A 13,296-nucleotide genomic window follows, 5' to 3' on the forward strand; every position below is an offset into this window, starting at 1 on the left:
AAAATTGTTCTGAGGTGTGCATGGTGTGTGTGTGTGTGTGTGTGTGTGTGTGTGTGTGCACATGTACATCTTTAATGTACCGGCAGCTATGGAAATGTTATAGATCTTGATGGGAAGTCCATTTCTGTCACCAGTCAGCGCAGAGAACTTGGAAATGGCCTTAAAGTACTACACAGATAGGCCCAAAGTATCATTGCTGCCCTCTCAGTTTATCTGATTCTCTCCTAGATAGGTGAAAGAAAAGAGAGGCGAGTTGTCGGGGTCCTTCGTCCTGGTCCCTCTCTACTAGTAGGGGGATGGGGAAAAACACATCCCAACCAGGCCAAGCCGCGAGAGGAAGGGGCCCAATGTCCTCCCGCACCCAGCCTTCTTACCCTGGAGCACGAACAGAGACGCCACGCAGCTTCATCAAGGCAGGAAGATCTCTCTCTCTTTATTCCCTAAATCCCTCCTCCTTGTATTGGATGAGGGAGCCTTTCATTATACAAGATAGACAGGACAAAGAGATCTACGTGTTTTATCCCTACTACATGCCTCAGCAGAAAGTTATTAGACATGGCGTTACTAGGCCCCCAACAGCAAGTGACCCATACAGGCTCAAGGTTTTATTGGTGGACAGATCTGCTGGGCAGCTCCAAGCAGGAATGGAGGTAGCAGCAGTGGATGGGTATGAATGGAATTTAAACAATTGTAGGGGTTAAGCACTTGGTCATATCACATAGACCATGGGAATTTGGGGGAAGGGGGAAGGTGTTATGTGGGCTACAGGAATTGGGGAAGGGGGAAGAGTCTCATTTGGAGGAGGAGTGTAACAAGACTGTTGCAAATGAGGCAGGAATTTCTATGTCCCACCAGGAATATACAACATTGGGGAAATAGAAACTTAACAGGTAGGGACTTAATTAGAAAGCTGTCTCAGAGACTTTAGAGTAGGGAGGGAAGTGCTATGGGTATCTGCCATGTTTGTGTTCTAGCTGCTTCTAATGGTATCTTTGACATCTCAGCTACCTTTACTAGTAGCATACTGGATGACTCTAAACCTACTTTTTTTGCGTTTAGATCCCTCCCATTTAGCAGTCTCAAAATCTATCTAGCCACAAGCTGTGTGCAATCAGTCATGTCAGTTGATTACTCTATAGTCAGGGCTATTTAACAGTGTGAGGCTAAAAAGTTTTCTGAAATGGCCCTGGAGAATAGAGTTGCTGAGTGGAGCTGCAGACTGTTAGGGCCTAAGTTTGCCTGCACGCAATCAATGTAAATTGATCTGAGACTTCAGAGCTCTCAGCAAAGGCTAGGCCTTTTGTGTTCTAGACAAAGGAATAATTGACATAGAACTGACATAGAAATACATCTCACTGCAGAGAGAGTCAACTTTCCCTCTTTATGCTCACCTCTGATGGCTGTCAGAGATCCTGGCTAGGTTCCACAGATCTCACTGATTGGTTATTTCCAAGTCCCTAGTTATGTCTCAGTCTCAGAGCCTGGCTAGCTTTAGGCAGCTCTTAGGCTGCTTGCTAATGAAACATGATACTCTGGGAAGCTCTATCTCAAGCTGGAGATCTACCTACCAAATAGTGCCTTGATATAGCAGCAAAAAGCTTTTCCATTCAATGCTGGCCAGTCATGTTGGGGATGTCACTTACCCACCAAATTCTATACTAGGACTTGAATCCTGTGGGAGGTATGGATTTGTTCTACAACTAGGTCATCTGGTCATTGGGGCTTTTTTTTTTTTTTGCCTGTCCTGGGCTTGGGCTCAGGGCATGAGCACTGTCCCTGGATTTTCTCAAGGCTAGGGCTCTACCACTTGAGCCACAGCACCACTTCTGGCTTTTTGCTATGTATGTGGTACTGAGGAATCGAACCCAGGTCTTCATGCATGCTAGGCAAACACTCTACCACTAGGCCAAACTCCTGGCCTCGGGAGTTTGTTCTTTTTTCTACCTGCCATAGGTGAAGGGGGTTGGGCTGTAGTATTTTGTTTTGCCACACGTTTTGCTGTCTTATTCCTTTCTTGTAGTTTTTAGTGTTCTTCAGTTTTGCTTTTCCAAATATAATTTTCCTTTGTCTCTTAGACTGTTCTCACTCATAGTCTGACAAAGTTTTTCAGTGTTAAGCTTTTTAGTTCGCGCATAGTACCAAAAATTAAACTTTCTGAATGAACACATGAATTTATGTAGTTCTAGAAAATTTTAATGTAGAATGCTGCTTATGGTATTTATAGAAGTAATGATCTCATAAAGCTCACTGTTTCATAAATACCAGCTAAAAATTTGGTAGCTGTGGGACTGGGGATCTAATTCAGTGGTAGAGCACTTGCCTTGTTTATGTAAGACCCTGGATTCAATCCCTAGGATTGTAAAAAAAAAAAAATAGTTGTCAGGCCAGGTGGCTCATGCCTGTAATCTTAGCTACTCCGAAGGCTGAGATCTGAGGATTGTAGTTCAAAGCCAGTCCTGGCACTAAAGAATGTAAGACTCTCATCTCCAATTAACCACTAGAAAACAGGAAGTGATGCTATATGGCGTAAGACGTAGGGGCAATAGCCTTGAGCTGAATTGCTCAGGGACACTGCCTAGGCCAGAGTTCAAGCTCCATGACTAACAACAACAAAAAGTCTAGTAGCTGTGACAATTGTTTTATACCTTCCCATTGCTACAATATTAGCCAACATTTTCTTATATTGCATACTTATTCAATTACTCAATGTGTGTATATAACTGAGATTTTGTTTGTGTTAACATCCAGTAAATGAAACACTGTGTTCTGCAATTGTTACATGCTGTAATTCTTAATGCCTCTTCAAAATAAAAAAATTATCAATGTATTTTAAATAACTTTATTGATGCCAAACCATATATTAGATTCTTTCTCAAATCCAGTGTTTATCTTAGTGATGAAACAATTCTGAATTCATTTCTCTTAGCAAAATTTCCTTCAAAATCAGTAGCAATTTGGAATTTGTCCAAGTTCCAAGAAGCATTCTGCAGAACGAGAATCCTGTCCAATATTAATGAGTCCATCTGTACTTCTCCATCTGGGTCACACATCAATTTTGGCTTCAGTAATTTTCTTAAAAATGATTTTGCACTAGGTGCCAGTGGCTTATATCTATAATACAGCTACTCAGGCTATGACCAGAGAATTGAGGTTTGAGACTAAATCCTTGAGATTTTCCTCTCCAATTAGCTAGTGAAAAGCAGGAAAAGGAGGCATGGGTCAAGTGGTAGAGTATCAGATCTGAAAAGCTGAGAATGTAAGACCCAGAGTTTAAGCCCCAGTAGCGGCATAAAAACAGTTTTTTATGATAATCTTTTGTCGGAATTATAGTGGGAAGATAAAATGGAAATTCACAATCTTTAATGGTAAATACATCACTCTAGTGTTTGGATTCCAGGAATGTGTCACCATGCCTGGCTGTTTTTTTGTTCCACATCTAAAAGCACTATCAATTTACATGACTCAGAGAGAAAGTGAAAATAATTTAAATATAATTTGTAAGGTGGAGAGGAAGTGGCTGTAACTGAACCTGAATTCTATCTCTCTATGATATGAGAGTTTCTGAAGTTGATCTATTTTATTTTTGAAGATACAATTTTTTTTTTAAATCGTCATGGGGCTTGAACACTGGGTTTGGGCTGGCTTTGAACCACAATCTTCAGAACTCAGCCTCCTGAGTAGCTAGGATTACAGGCATGAGCCACTGACACCTGGCTGATACAATTTAAAGTGGGCAAATACTGTGCAAGTAGGAACCCCCAAACAGATGTTCACAATAGCTCCTGGAAGAGTATATCATTGTGGTTACCCTTGACTGCACTGAGAGCTAATTCATGCTTAAGGTACTTCCTGTAGGGTGCACCCTCCCGGAACAGTGGCTTCTCACCATGACCAAACAAAGGTGGGTTAAATAAAAGGCATGATAGAGCCACTGCCCTCTTTTTTGGTGATTTCTTTTTAGTTTTTTAATCTGTCAGGAGGTTTGAACCAGGGCCTGGGTGCTGTCCCTGAGCTTTTTTGCTCAAGGCTAGTGCTCTGCCACTTTGAGCCACAGTGCCACTTCTGGAATTCTGTTGGAGTATCATGGATTTTCCTGCCCAGGCTGGCTTCGAACCCTTGTCTTTAGATCTCAGTCTTTTGAATAGGTGGGATTATAGGTGTAAGCCAGAGCCCAGCTTTCTTGGCAATTTCTGCAAACAACAAAAGCACATCACTAATAGTAAAATCTGAATTTAACAAAATTTCATAGAAAAAATTGGCTTGCTGAACAGCTGAATTTCATACTGAACATGTGGTCTTAATCAAAACGGATCCGTATGGCTCTAGTTTAGGAGTATGACTCACAGTAAAGTATGCATGGTCTTTTATTTTATCATGAGTTGAAGCAGGAAATGAAAGGGTTTGCATATTCAATAGCATAGCAGTAATACTGAAGTTGGGGTATGACACTTTGCATCAGAAAACGGTATCAAAAACAAACAAAAGAGAGAATGGCATCAATTTTTATGTAATTGCTTTTCTATAGGAATTTTAAATTAATATAGTTTTAATTTCCTATAGAAGTGAATTGACTTTTTTTCTTTGCCATTCTTGGGGACTGAACTCAGGGACTGAGCACTGTCCTTGGGCTTTCCTCAAGGCTAGTGCTTTACCACTTGAATCAAAGCACCAGTGCGGCTTTTCTATGTATGTGGAAATGAGGGATCAAACCCAGGTCTTTGTGCATGCTAGGCAAGCACTCTACCAATAGGCCAAACTCCCAGCCCCAGTGAATTGACTTTTCTTATACAAATAAAAATGGCAGAAGCCAGGCATGGTGTCACGCCTGTAATCCTACTCAGGAGGCTGAGATCTTTGGATCAAGGTTCAAAGCCAGCCCAGGCACCAAAGAAGAATGTGGGACTCATCTCCAATTAATCACTAGAAAACGGGAAGCAGGGCTGTGGCTTAAAGGGTAGAGCAATAGGCTAAGCTGAAGAACTCAGGGATAGTGCCCAGGCCCAGAGTTCAAGCCTCATGACCCCCTCTCCACTCCCCCCCCAAAAGGCAGAAACTGTAATCTATTTGCCAATTCCAAGAATTACAACTGCTGATAGAAATTAGGGAGTAAATTAGTGTCATGACTATAAATTATGTCTACATGTCACAGTGATTAAACCATCATTCTTTTGATAAAGAATCCTGGCTTTAGGTCCAGATTACTTGGCTTCCAGTCCTTGCTCTCTAGCTTACCAACTACAGCAATAAGGCAGGTCTACTACAGGTTTTGTAACCTTTCTTGGACCATGATTTTAATTGTATAATGAAATAGATAAAAGAGGGCTTGTGTCATAATGTATTGGCATGGCTTTTTTTTTTGTCTGTCATGGGGCTTGAACTCTGAGCCTGGGTGCTATCTCTGAGCTCTTCAGCTCAAGGTTAGTGGTCTACCACTTGAGCCATAGCACCACTTCTGTTTTTCTGGTGATTAATTGGAGTTGAGTCTCACAGACTTTTGTGCCTGGGATGGCTTTGAACTGTGATTCTCAGATCTCAGCCTCCTGAATAGCTAGGATTACATGTGTGAGCCACTGGTGCCTGGCTTAGCATGGCTTTTTTATTGGTTAGCACAGCAAATGGTATTTTATATGTGATTATTATTGTACTACATTATCACATATATTTGGCTTGTAGCTTATCTCTTAGGTATGTTCCTGCTTTGATAAGGCAGGGACCAGCTCATTAAGTTGTTTATAGTATTCTCTCATCAATTTGTAGTTTACACTGATCAGCAGAGTTTTTAAATCACACATAACTGGGGATAGATTATGAAGGACTTTGTCAGTATTCCTATGCTAGCCATTGCCACAATGAAAAACTTTTTGCCTGTCTTGGGACTTGAACTCAGGGCCTAGGCACTGTCCTTGGGCTTTCTCAAAGCTAGAGCTCTACCACTTGAGCCACAGTACCATTTGCAGATTTTTCTATGTATGTGATACGGAGGAATCAAACCCCGGTGTTCGTGCATGGAAGCACTCTACCACTAGGCCAAATTCCCAGCCCAACCACAGTGAAATTCTTGATTGCTACCTTCAACAGCCAATCTACGCATTTAGGAAACTGGCTAAAGAGCAGAGGCTATAATACACAAAGAGGTTCCAGATGATCATGGTATGGTTTAAATTTTTCTTAAGCATTTTGGCTACTGAGCAGTGGGTAATTTATCTCATCTAAGTCACGTAGACTGTAATTTATGACCTCCCATTTGAGTTCTTTTTATGGTCTAGAGGTGAGCTAGCCAGTATTTCCCTTATCAAAGAACCTATTGTCACTGAACAACTCCTCTACAAGCTGAAATATTACCCATGGGCCAAATAACTGATGCCAAATAACTGATAAATGTGCTTTCTAGGCTTTATTCCTTCAGTATAAAAAAAACTCTACAGTATGATTTGAGCTATTAAGAAGAATAAAGTTGCTGTGTGCCAGTGGCTCATACCTTTAATCCTAGGAGGCTGAGATTTGAGGATTCAGATTCAAAGCCACCAAGGACAAGGAAGTATGTGAGAATCTTATCTCTAATGACTACCAAAAAAAAAAAAAAAAAGAACAAAAAACAAAAAATGAGAAGTAGAGCTGTCTCTAAAGAGCCAGATTGACATAAGGAGCACTGAGTAGAACAACCTATGTTTAGCAAGTCGTTTCTCTAACAGATAAGGTAAGAGTTTCGTCTGTATCTGTGTGTGTGTGTGTGTGTGTGTGTGTGTGTGTGTGTGTGTGTGTGTGTGAGTGTTTGTCCTGTCCTGGGACTTGAACTCAGTTCCTCAGCACTGTTTCTCAGCTTTTGTGAGCAAATGAATCGGAGATAAGAATCTCATGGAGTTTCCTGCCTGGGCTGGCTTTGAACTGTGATTCTCAGATCTCATCTTCCTGAGTTGCTAGGATTATAGACTTGAGCAACTGGGACTCAGTTCCAATTCTTTAAAAATTTGCCTGGGGATGCTGGCTTACAAAATCCTACTCAGGAGACAGATCTGAGATCACAGTTCAAAGCCAGCTGGGGCACGAAAGTCCATGAGACTCATATCTCCAACAGAAAACTATAAGTAGAGCTGTGGCTCAAAGTGGTACAGCATTAGCCTTGAGAAAAATAAAGCTCAAGGACAGTGCACAGGCCATGAGTTCAAGCCCTATGGCCAAAAGAGAAAAAAATTAATTTGGTCCTAAGGACTGAACACAGGAGGACTGACACACAATGAAAACTTACTCTATCTCCTATCTAATCCTTCTCCCAATTTTCTTTTTTAACTTGAACAAAATAAAAATACTTTTGGAACAGCCACTTCACCCTGTCAAGAAGTTACCTCACACTTATTCTTACCTGGTCATTGATGCTGAGACTACTGTAAAAAACACAAAGCATGTTAAAAAACAATGAAGGATTTTTAGATTTTCTGATACTTGCTATCTTTAGCTTTCTGTGGGCAATGTCTTTATATCCTGAATGTGGTAGGGGAGCATTTGAATCAAAACGTTTTAAACAGAATGGTATAATTGTTTCCTTTATTGCTATTTATTTTCCTAAACTATTGTAGCACTTTTGCCTATAATTCTTAATTTTTTTTTTTGGCTGGACCTGAGGCTTGAACTCAGGGCCTGGGCACTGTCCTTGTGCTTTTTCAGGGTTAGCATTCTAGCACTTGAGTCTCAGCATCACTTCCCGCTTTTGTGTATGTGGTATCCAGGAATTGAACCCAAAGATTTGTGCATTGCTAGGCGAGCACTCTACCCCTAGGCCACACTTCAGGCCTCTATTATTCTTTATCTGTTGCCAGCTCTTAAGCTGCTTTGCTCTTCTTTATTTTTTTTTTCTGGTCAGTCCCAGGCCTTCAGCTCAGGGCCTGAGCACTGTCCTTGGGCTTTCTCAAGGCTGGAGCTCTGCCACTTGAGCCATAGCACCATTTCCAGCTTTTTCTATGTATGTGGTACTGAGGAATTGAACCCGGGTCTTCATGTATGCTAGGTAAGCACTCTACCACTAGGCCAAACTCTTGGCCCTGAGTTGCTCTTTTTTGTCCATTTCCATTTTCGTTTGATTAAAATTTTTTTGTTAGTTCTATTTTGCTAACGTACACTAGCAGCTTCATACAAATTTGATTATAGTTGTATGGTCATGCGGAAAGGCTTGGAATTGAGTTCTCAAGTGACAAGTGAAAAAAAAAAAGTACAAGACAACGTATGGTAAAGCATTGTCCGCAATAAATAAATTTTAAAACGTTTTGGAAGCAAATGACTTTGGAAAGAACTAGGCTTCAGGAGAAAACCACCCACATGGTTAGGAAAAAAAGAGCCACATTTAGACTGAGAGACAGGGTACAGGGAAATACATCAACACTCCTGCTGTCGGGCAATCTTCGAAGGGTTAAACTCTTGAGACACTAGGTTGCCTTAGATTTCCCGGTTTCTTTCCTAAAAGACATACTGGGCCTTTATCAAGGGCAACTCATTCAGCATTGGCAATTACCTACTGTGAGTGTGTGTGTGTGTTGAATTCAGGGCCTGGGTGCTGTCCCTGAGCATTTTCTCTCAAGGCTGTCTACTGAGTCAAGCCTCCACATCTTGCTTTTGGCTGGTCATTAGAGATAAGAGTCTCAAAGATCTTTCTGTACCGGATGCAGAAGATAGCTACGCCGACAGACAGCCGGGGTCAGGCTGGTGGCTTTCACTTCCAGACAGAGATAGGGGTGGTTCGGGGCCTGGGGTGGGGATCAAAAGTTGTGGCCAAGCCTGACCTGGTCACCTGCTGAGGAGGAAGGGGCAGAGGACTTGAGATGGAGGCTGTCGAGCCACAGCAGAGGTGAAGGCTGGATCAGTCTCACTGGCGCGGGATCTTCAGAGGGGAAGTGATGACTGAGGTGTTGGCCTGCGGGAAATCCACTCACTCGATCCAGATTTTGCACACAAACGCGGAGGAGAGGCCTGCTTCCTAACCCCTGGGCCGCGGATGTCCACGGACTTGGGGCGGCGCCGGCTGTCTGCCGGCCTCTCAGATTCCCCTCAGCCTCTTTTGGAGAAGTTAGAAGAACATGTAAATTTGCGGGAGCGGTTAACACCCGCAGCCCAGCCCAGGCCCCACGGCGCGTCTCCTCGCCGGAACCCGTTCAGCTGGCGTCCCGCCACGGTAGGAGCCCAACTGCGCCAACCGCCACGGGGCTACAACGGCCGCACGGGCGGCGCGCGGCGGGCGTTGTTACCTCCGAGTCCGGCGTCGAGTTCTGAAGGCGCCGGGAGAGGGCCAAGGCCGGGCCGCGCGCGGCGAGATTTGACAGACAGCGCTCGCAGCCAATTGGAAGCCTGGTGGGCTTTCTCTCTGCCAATAGGAAGCAGGACCTCAGCTGGTGGGGGGGGCGAAGGGGGTGGTAGTGTAACGCTTCCCGCGGGCTGCGGCTGGATTCGATCCGACGCGTCTGCAAGCCTCCGGGGCGGAGGCTCGGCCTGGGAGGCGGGGAAGCGGGTGTGGGGGGGGGAGGGCCGCGAGGAGAGAAGACCGGAAGCTACGGCCGCGTCCCCATCCCTAGATTCTCTCCCCGAGGGCTGAGGCGGGAGCTGGATGTGGGCGCAGTGATAAAGGGGAGCGGCCGCTCCGGAGCCTCCTCCCGGGGCGCCTCCTGTTAATCCCACCCGCTGCTGTCGGCCGCCAGCTCCCGGGCGCGCGCGACCCTCGCGGACGGCCCGGCGGCTGCAGACGTCTGCGGAGGAGCTGCTGCCCGCGGCGGGAACTGACCGGCCGCCAGCGAGGCCCGCGCTGCCCGCCGCCCCCAGCCGCCCGCCCGCGGGTCCCTGAGGCCGCCGCCATGTCCTCCTCCTCCTCTTCTCCCAGGGAGACGTACGAGGAGGACCAGGAGTACGAGAGCCAGGCCAAGCGCCTCAAGACCGAGGAGGGGGAGATCGACTACTCGGCTGAGGAAGGCGAGAACCGGCGGGAAGCCACCCCCCGGGCCGGGGGCGAGGGTGGCGGCGGCGGCGGCGGCGGCCGCAGCTTCTCACAGCCGGTAACAAAGCGCGGCTCTGCGTCCGCGGTGCCGGGAGGCTGGGGTGGGAAGGGGGGGGCCGGGGAGCGGAGGGGCCGGAGGGGCCCGGCGGCCGGGCCTCGGCCCGGCCTGCAGCCTTCAGCGGCGTCTCCGCCACCTCTCCGGGTCGCGCGGAGGCTGCCGCGGGGCCGGATTCCCATCTTCTGGATCCCCAGAAGCGAATCGGGCCCCGGCCCAGGCTGAGGCCTCGCCGCCTCCCCGCGGCCCGGCCCTAAACTTGGGGAGGGTCTGGGGGCGTGGAGCGGTGGCTTCCGCTCCGGGGGGCTTGGGCGCCAGGCGCTCTTTTGTTAGGTGAACTCCTCCGGCCCGCCTGCCCGCTTCCCCTCCGCTCGCAGCATCCCTGCGCGGGGCTCCGTCACCTATCACCCCAATAACACCTAACGCCTTAGTTCAATGAAGGTTTATTGTTTTATTATTCATGTTACTCTGTGTGTGTACGCGCGCGCCCCAACGTGCTGGTCCTGGGACTTGAACTCAGGGTTTTGACTGAGTTGCCTTAGCTTTTTTTGTGCAAGGCTGGTGTTACACCACTTGAGCCATAGCTCCGTTTCCGGCTCTTTTTGTGGGGTGGGGGTTAAAATGGAAAGGCTTCTTTTTTTTTTTTGCGGGGGTGGGGGTACATTGGAGATAAGTGGTGTCTTTCCTGTCTGCCTCCGCTAGCTTCGAATCTTGATCTTCAGATTTCAGCTTTCTGATTTCAGGCGAGAGCCACTCACCCCCTAGCCTTTTTTGTTTGTTTTTTGTTGTTTTTTTTTTTAAACGTTTGTAGGCAGCGTATGTATGTATGTTGGGCTATTTAGTTCTGTGACGATGGGCCAGTACAGATTTTTCCCTCTTGGTTTGTGAAAATGTTTTGACAAGTGTTAGGACTTTGCACCGAAAGGGCATTTTTAAATGACTTCTGTTCTTTATTGGAAATTGCCTCCGAATTTCCCTTCACGAAAGACGGAACGGAATGCAGGACAGCATTAAACACATTCCTAGAGTCTTGTCTTTCATCAGAAGTATTAGCTGGAGGCGGGAGGAATGCAAAACCATTTTATTATCTGCAGCAAGCAAGCATTCAGCTTCAGTTGGATGGAAGCTTTAAGAAAACAAAGTGATGGCAAATATTGTTGTCTTTTTCTTTTTCTGGTGCCGTTACCCACTTTAATGACTTAAGACATTCTTTTGAACATTTGAATTGTGATTAATTTAGCAAGCTGTAACAGAAGTTTACCACGTTATATACATACATTCTATCATTAGGTTACAATGTTTCCTCTTTTATTTACTTTTTTAAATGAGAGGCAACTCGGAAGCCTTTTAAAGATTTTGGTTGAATTTTTATGTGAAATACTCCCTCAGTGAGCCCTAGTGTTCTAAAAAATGGAAAGATGACAGATAGGTTGGATCTCATTTTAAAAAGTAACTTTTTCTTCTAAGATAGCTAGTACTGGCATTTTTTTTGGCAGGTCCTAGGGCTTGAACTCAGGGCCTGGGCATTGTTCTTGAGCTTTCTCAAGGCTAGCACTCTATGACTTGAGCCTGAGCCACAGCAACATTTCTGTCTTTTGTGTGTGTATTTGGTACCGAGGAATGGAACCCAGTGCTTTGTGCATGCTAGGGGAGCACCCTACCATTAGGCTACACTCAGGCTGGTAATTAGTCCCGCCCCGCCCCCCCCCCCCCCCCCCCCCCCGTCCCTCCCCTGGTTCTTGAACTGGGGCCTGAGCTCTGTTTTTGGCTTTTACCTTAAAGCTAGCACTCTACTACCACTTGAGCCACAGCACTACTTCTAGCTTTTCTATGTGTGGGATACTGGAGGAACCGAACCCTAGTCTTCCTGCATGCTACGCAGGCACTCTACCACTAGGCCAATCTCATGACCCACTACTAGTCTTTTAAGTACTACTCTTGAGTTTATTGAGTCTTCCTTACCTGAAGTAATTAAGGGGCAGCTTTTGAGTTAGGAAGGTAGGAAATAATATATGCAGATTAGCTGTGAATTCTAGTTTTTGAAATATTGTATGCAGATTGGCTATGAATTCTAGATTTTGTTTCTCTAATTACTACTATATTTTTTAGGAAAAGATGAATTACCTTCGTTCAACAATAGAACTGGGAACTAGCAAGTGTGAAGCCAAGCCCTGCTTCCTCTGTACTGCTTTTCCACACATTGTAAATAGCAGAACTGATATTTAACTATGAAATCTTATTTTCCTGTTTCAAAAATTTTTTTTCTTTTCTAATTTTTGGTACTATTTTGAAATCCTGCAACTATGGACACTTGTAAAAAATGAAATTATGTTATTAGAGATAAATATGCCTTGGATAGAAATGTACTCTTTCAGCGGAGGTAGGGAGCTGTTTTTTTTTTTTTTTTTTCCCCTGCCAGGGGCTATTTAGATATTTATAACATTATTTAAAGTCCAAATAAAATTACTAGTGCAGGCCATGGGCAGTTAATAAGAAGCCTAAATATTTGTCCTGATATATACTAAACGATTTAATGTGACAGACATTCCCTCCCTCTGACCTAGTGCTGCTTCATGCAGATATTTGGTGGTTCATTTAACTGAAGAGTGTGACCCAACCTTATTGTGACCTAATCTTCAGCCCAAAGAAGAAATACTTTTGAGGTCAGACAGTTAGATAAGTTCAGATCAGTTACAATGACTGGCAATCATTTCATTTCTAATTGGGAATTTGCAAACAGTTGCAAACTAAAACCTCAATGGCTCCTTTGTTTGGCATTTCATAATTAAGTTTCTGTGAGTGCTTTAATAAAAAGTAGGTTTAAAGAGCAGAGCGGAGAAATGGAAAGATGAATTTGATCATTGTGAATGATCTTAATGTTTGAAAATGTAAATGGGAAGTGGGAGTTAATGTTTTTGATATGAGAAATAAGACACTTTTGGGATTTTTATATCTTCTAGTCCATATTTTTTACAGAGCAAAACCACCCAGAATTTTAGATTTACCGCTCACTATTGAACAAATCTTCATTATTAAGGAGATGGAGATGAGAGGCTTGAGGTTCCAGGGTACCTTGGTAAAAGTGAGATTTGGTCTCATAAATAAGCCAGGTATGAGTGTACATGCCTCTAGACCTACTGATTTAGGAGGCCTCTGAGGCTAGACAGGGCCAAAGTATGATCCCATCTGAAAAACATGCTAAAAGAACTAAGCATGTGGCTCCAAGTATGGAGTCCTACATTTAATCTCTAGTACTGTGAGATCTGGA

General features: G+C 44.7%; 1 protein-coding gene across 3 annotated transcripts in view; it reads left to right on the plus strand.

Moving 5' to 3' along the window:
- Positions 1-9,115: 9,115 nt before the first annotated feature.
- The window catches only part of Hnrnpll (heterogeneous nuclear ribonucleoprotein L like), a 37,267-nt gene continuing 33,086 nt past the window's right edge, over positions 9,116-13,296 (plus strand). Inside the window, exons 1-2 of one of the 3 annotated variants that reach the window (XM_090337124.1) lie at positions 9,116-9,160; positions 9,860-10,031. Coding sequence is in view for 2 of the 3 variants with exons in the window: in XM_090337123.1 (XP_090193249.1) it covers positions 9,834-10,031 (198 nt within the window). In the remaining variant the exon portion in view is untranslated. Of the gene's footprint in view, positions 9,161-9,489; positions 10,032-13,296 lie in introns of those variants that run through there. The other 2 variants (XM_090337123.1, XM_090337122.1) reach the window with 2 other exon arrangements.

Source organism: Megascapheus bottae, chromosome 7 (assembly GCF_031878675.1).
Source record: "Megascapheus bottae isolate mThoBot1 chromosome 7, mThoBot2.hap1, whole genome shotgun sequence".
NCBI classification, from domain to species: domain Eukaryota; kingdom Metazoa; phylum Chordata; class Mammalia; order Rodentia; family Geomyidae; genus Megascapheus; species Megascapheus bottae.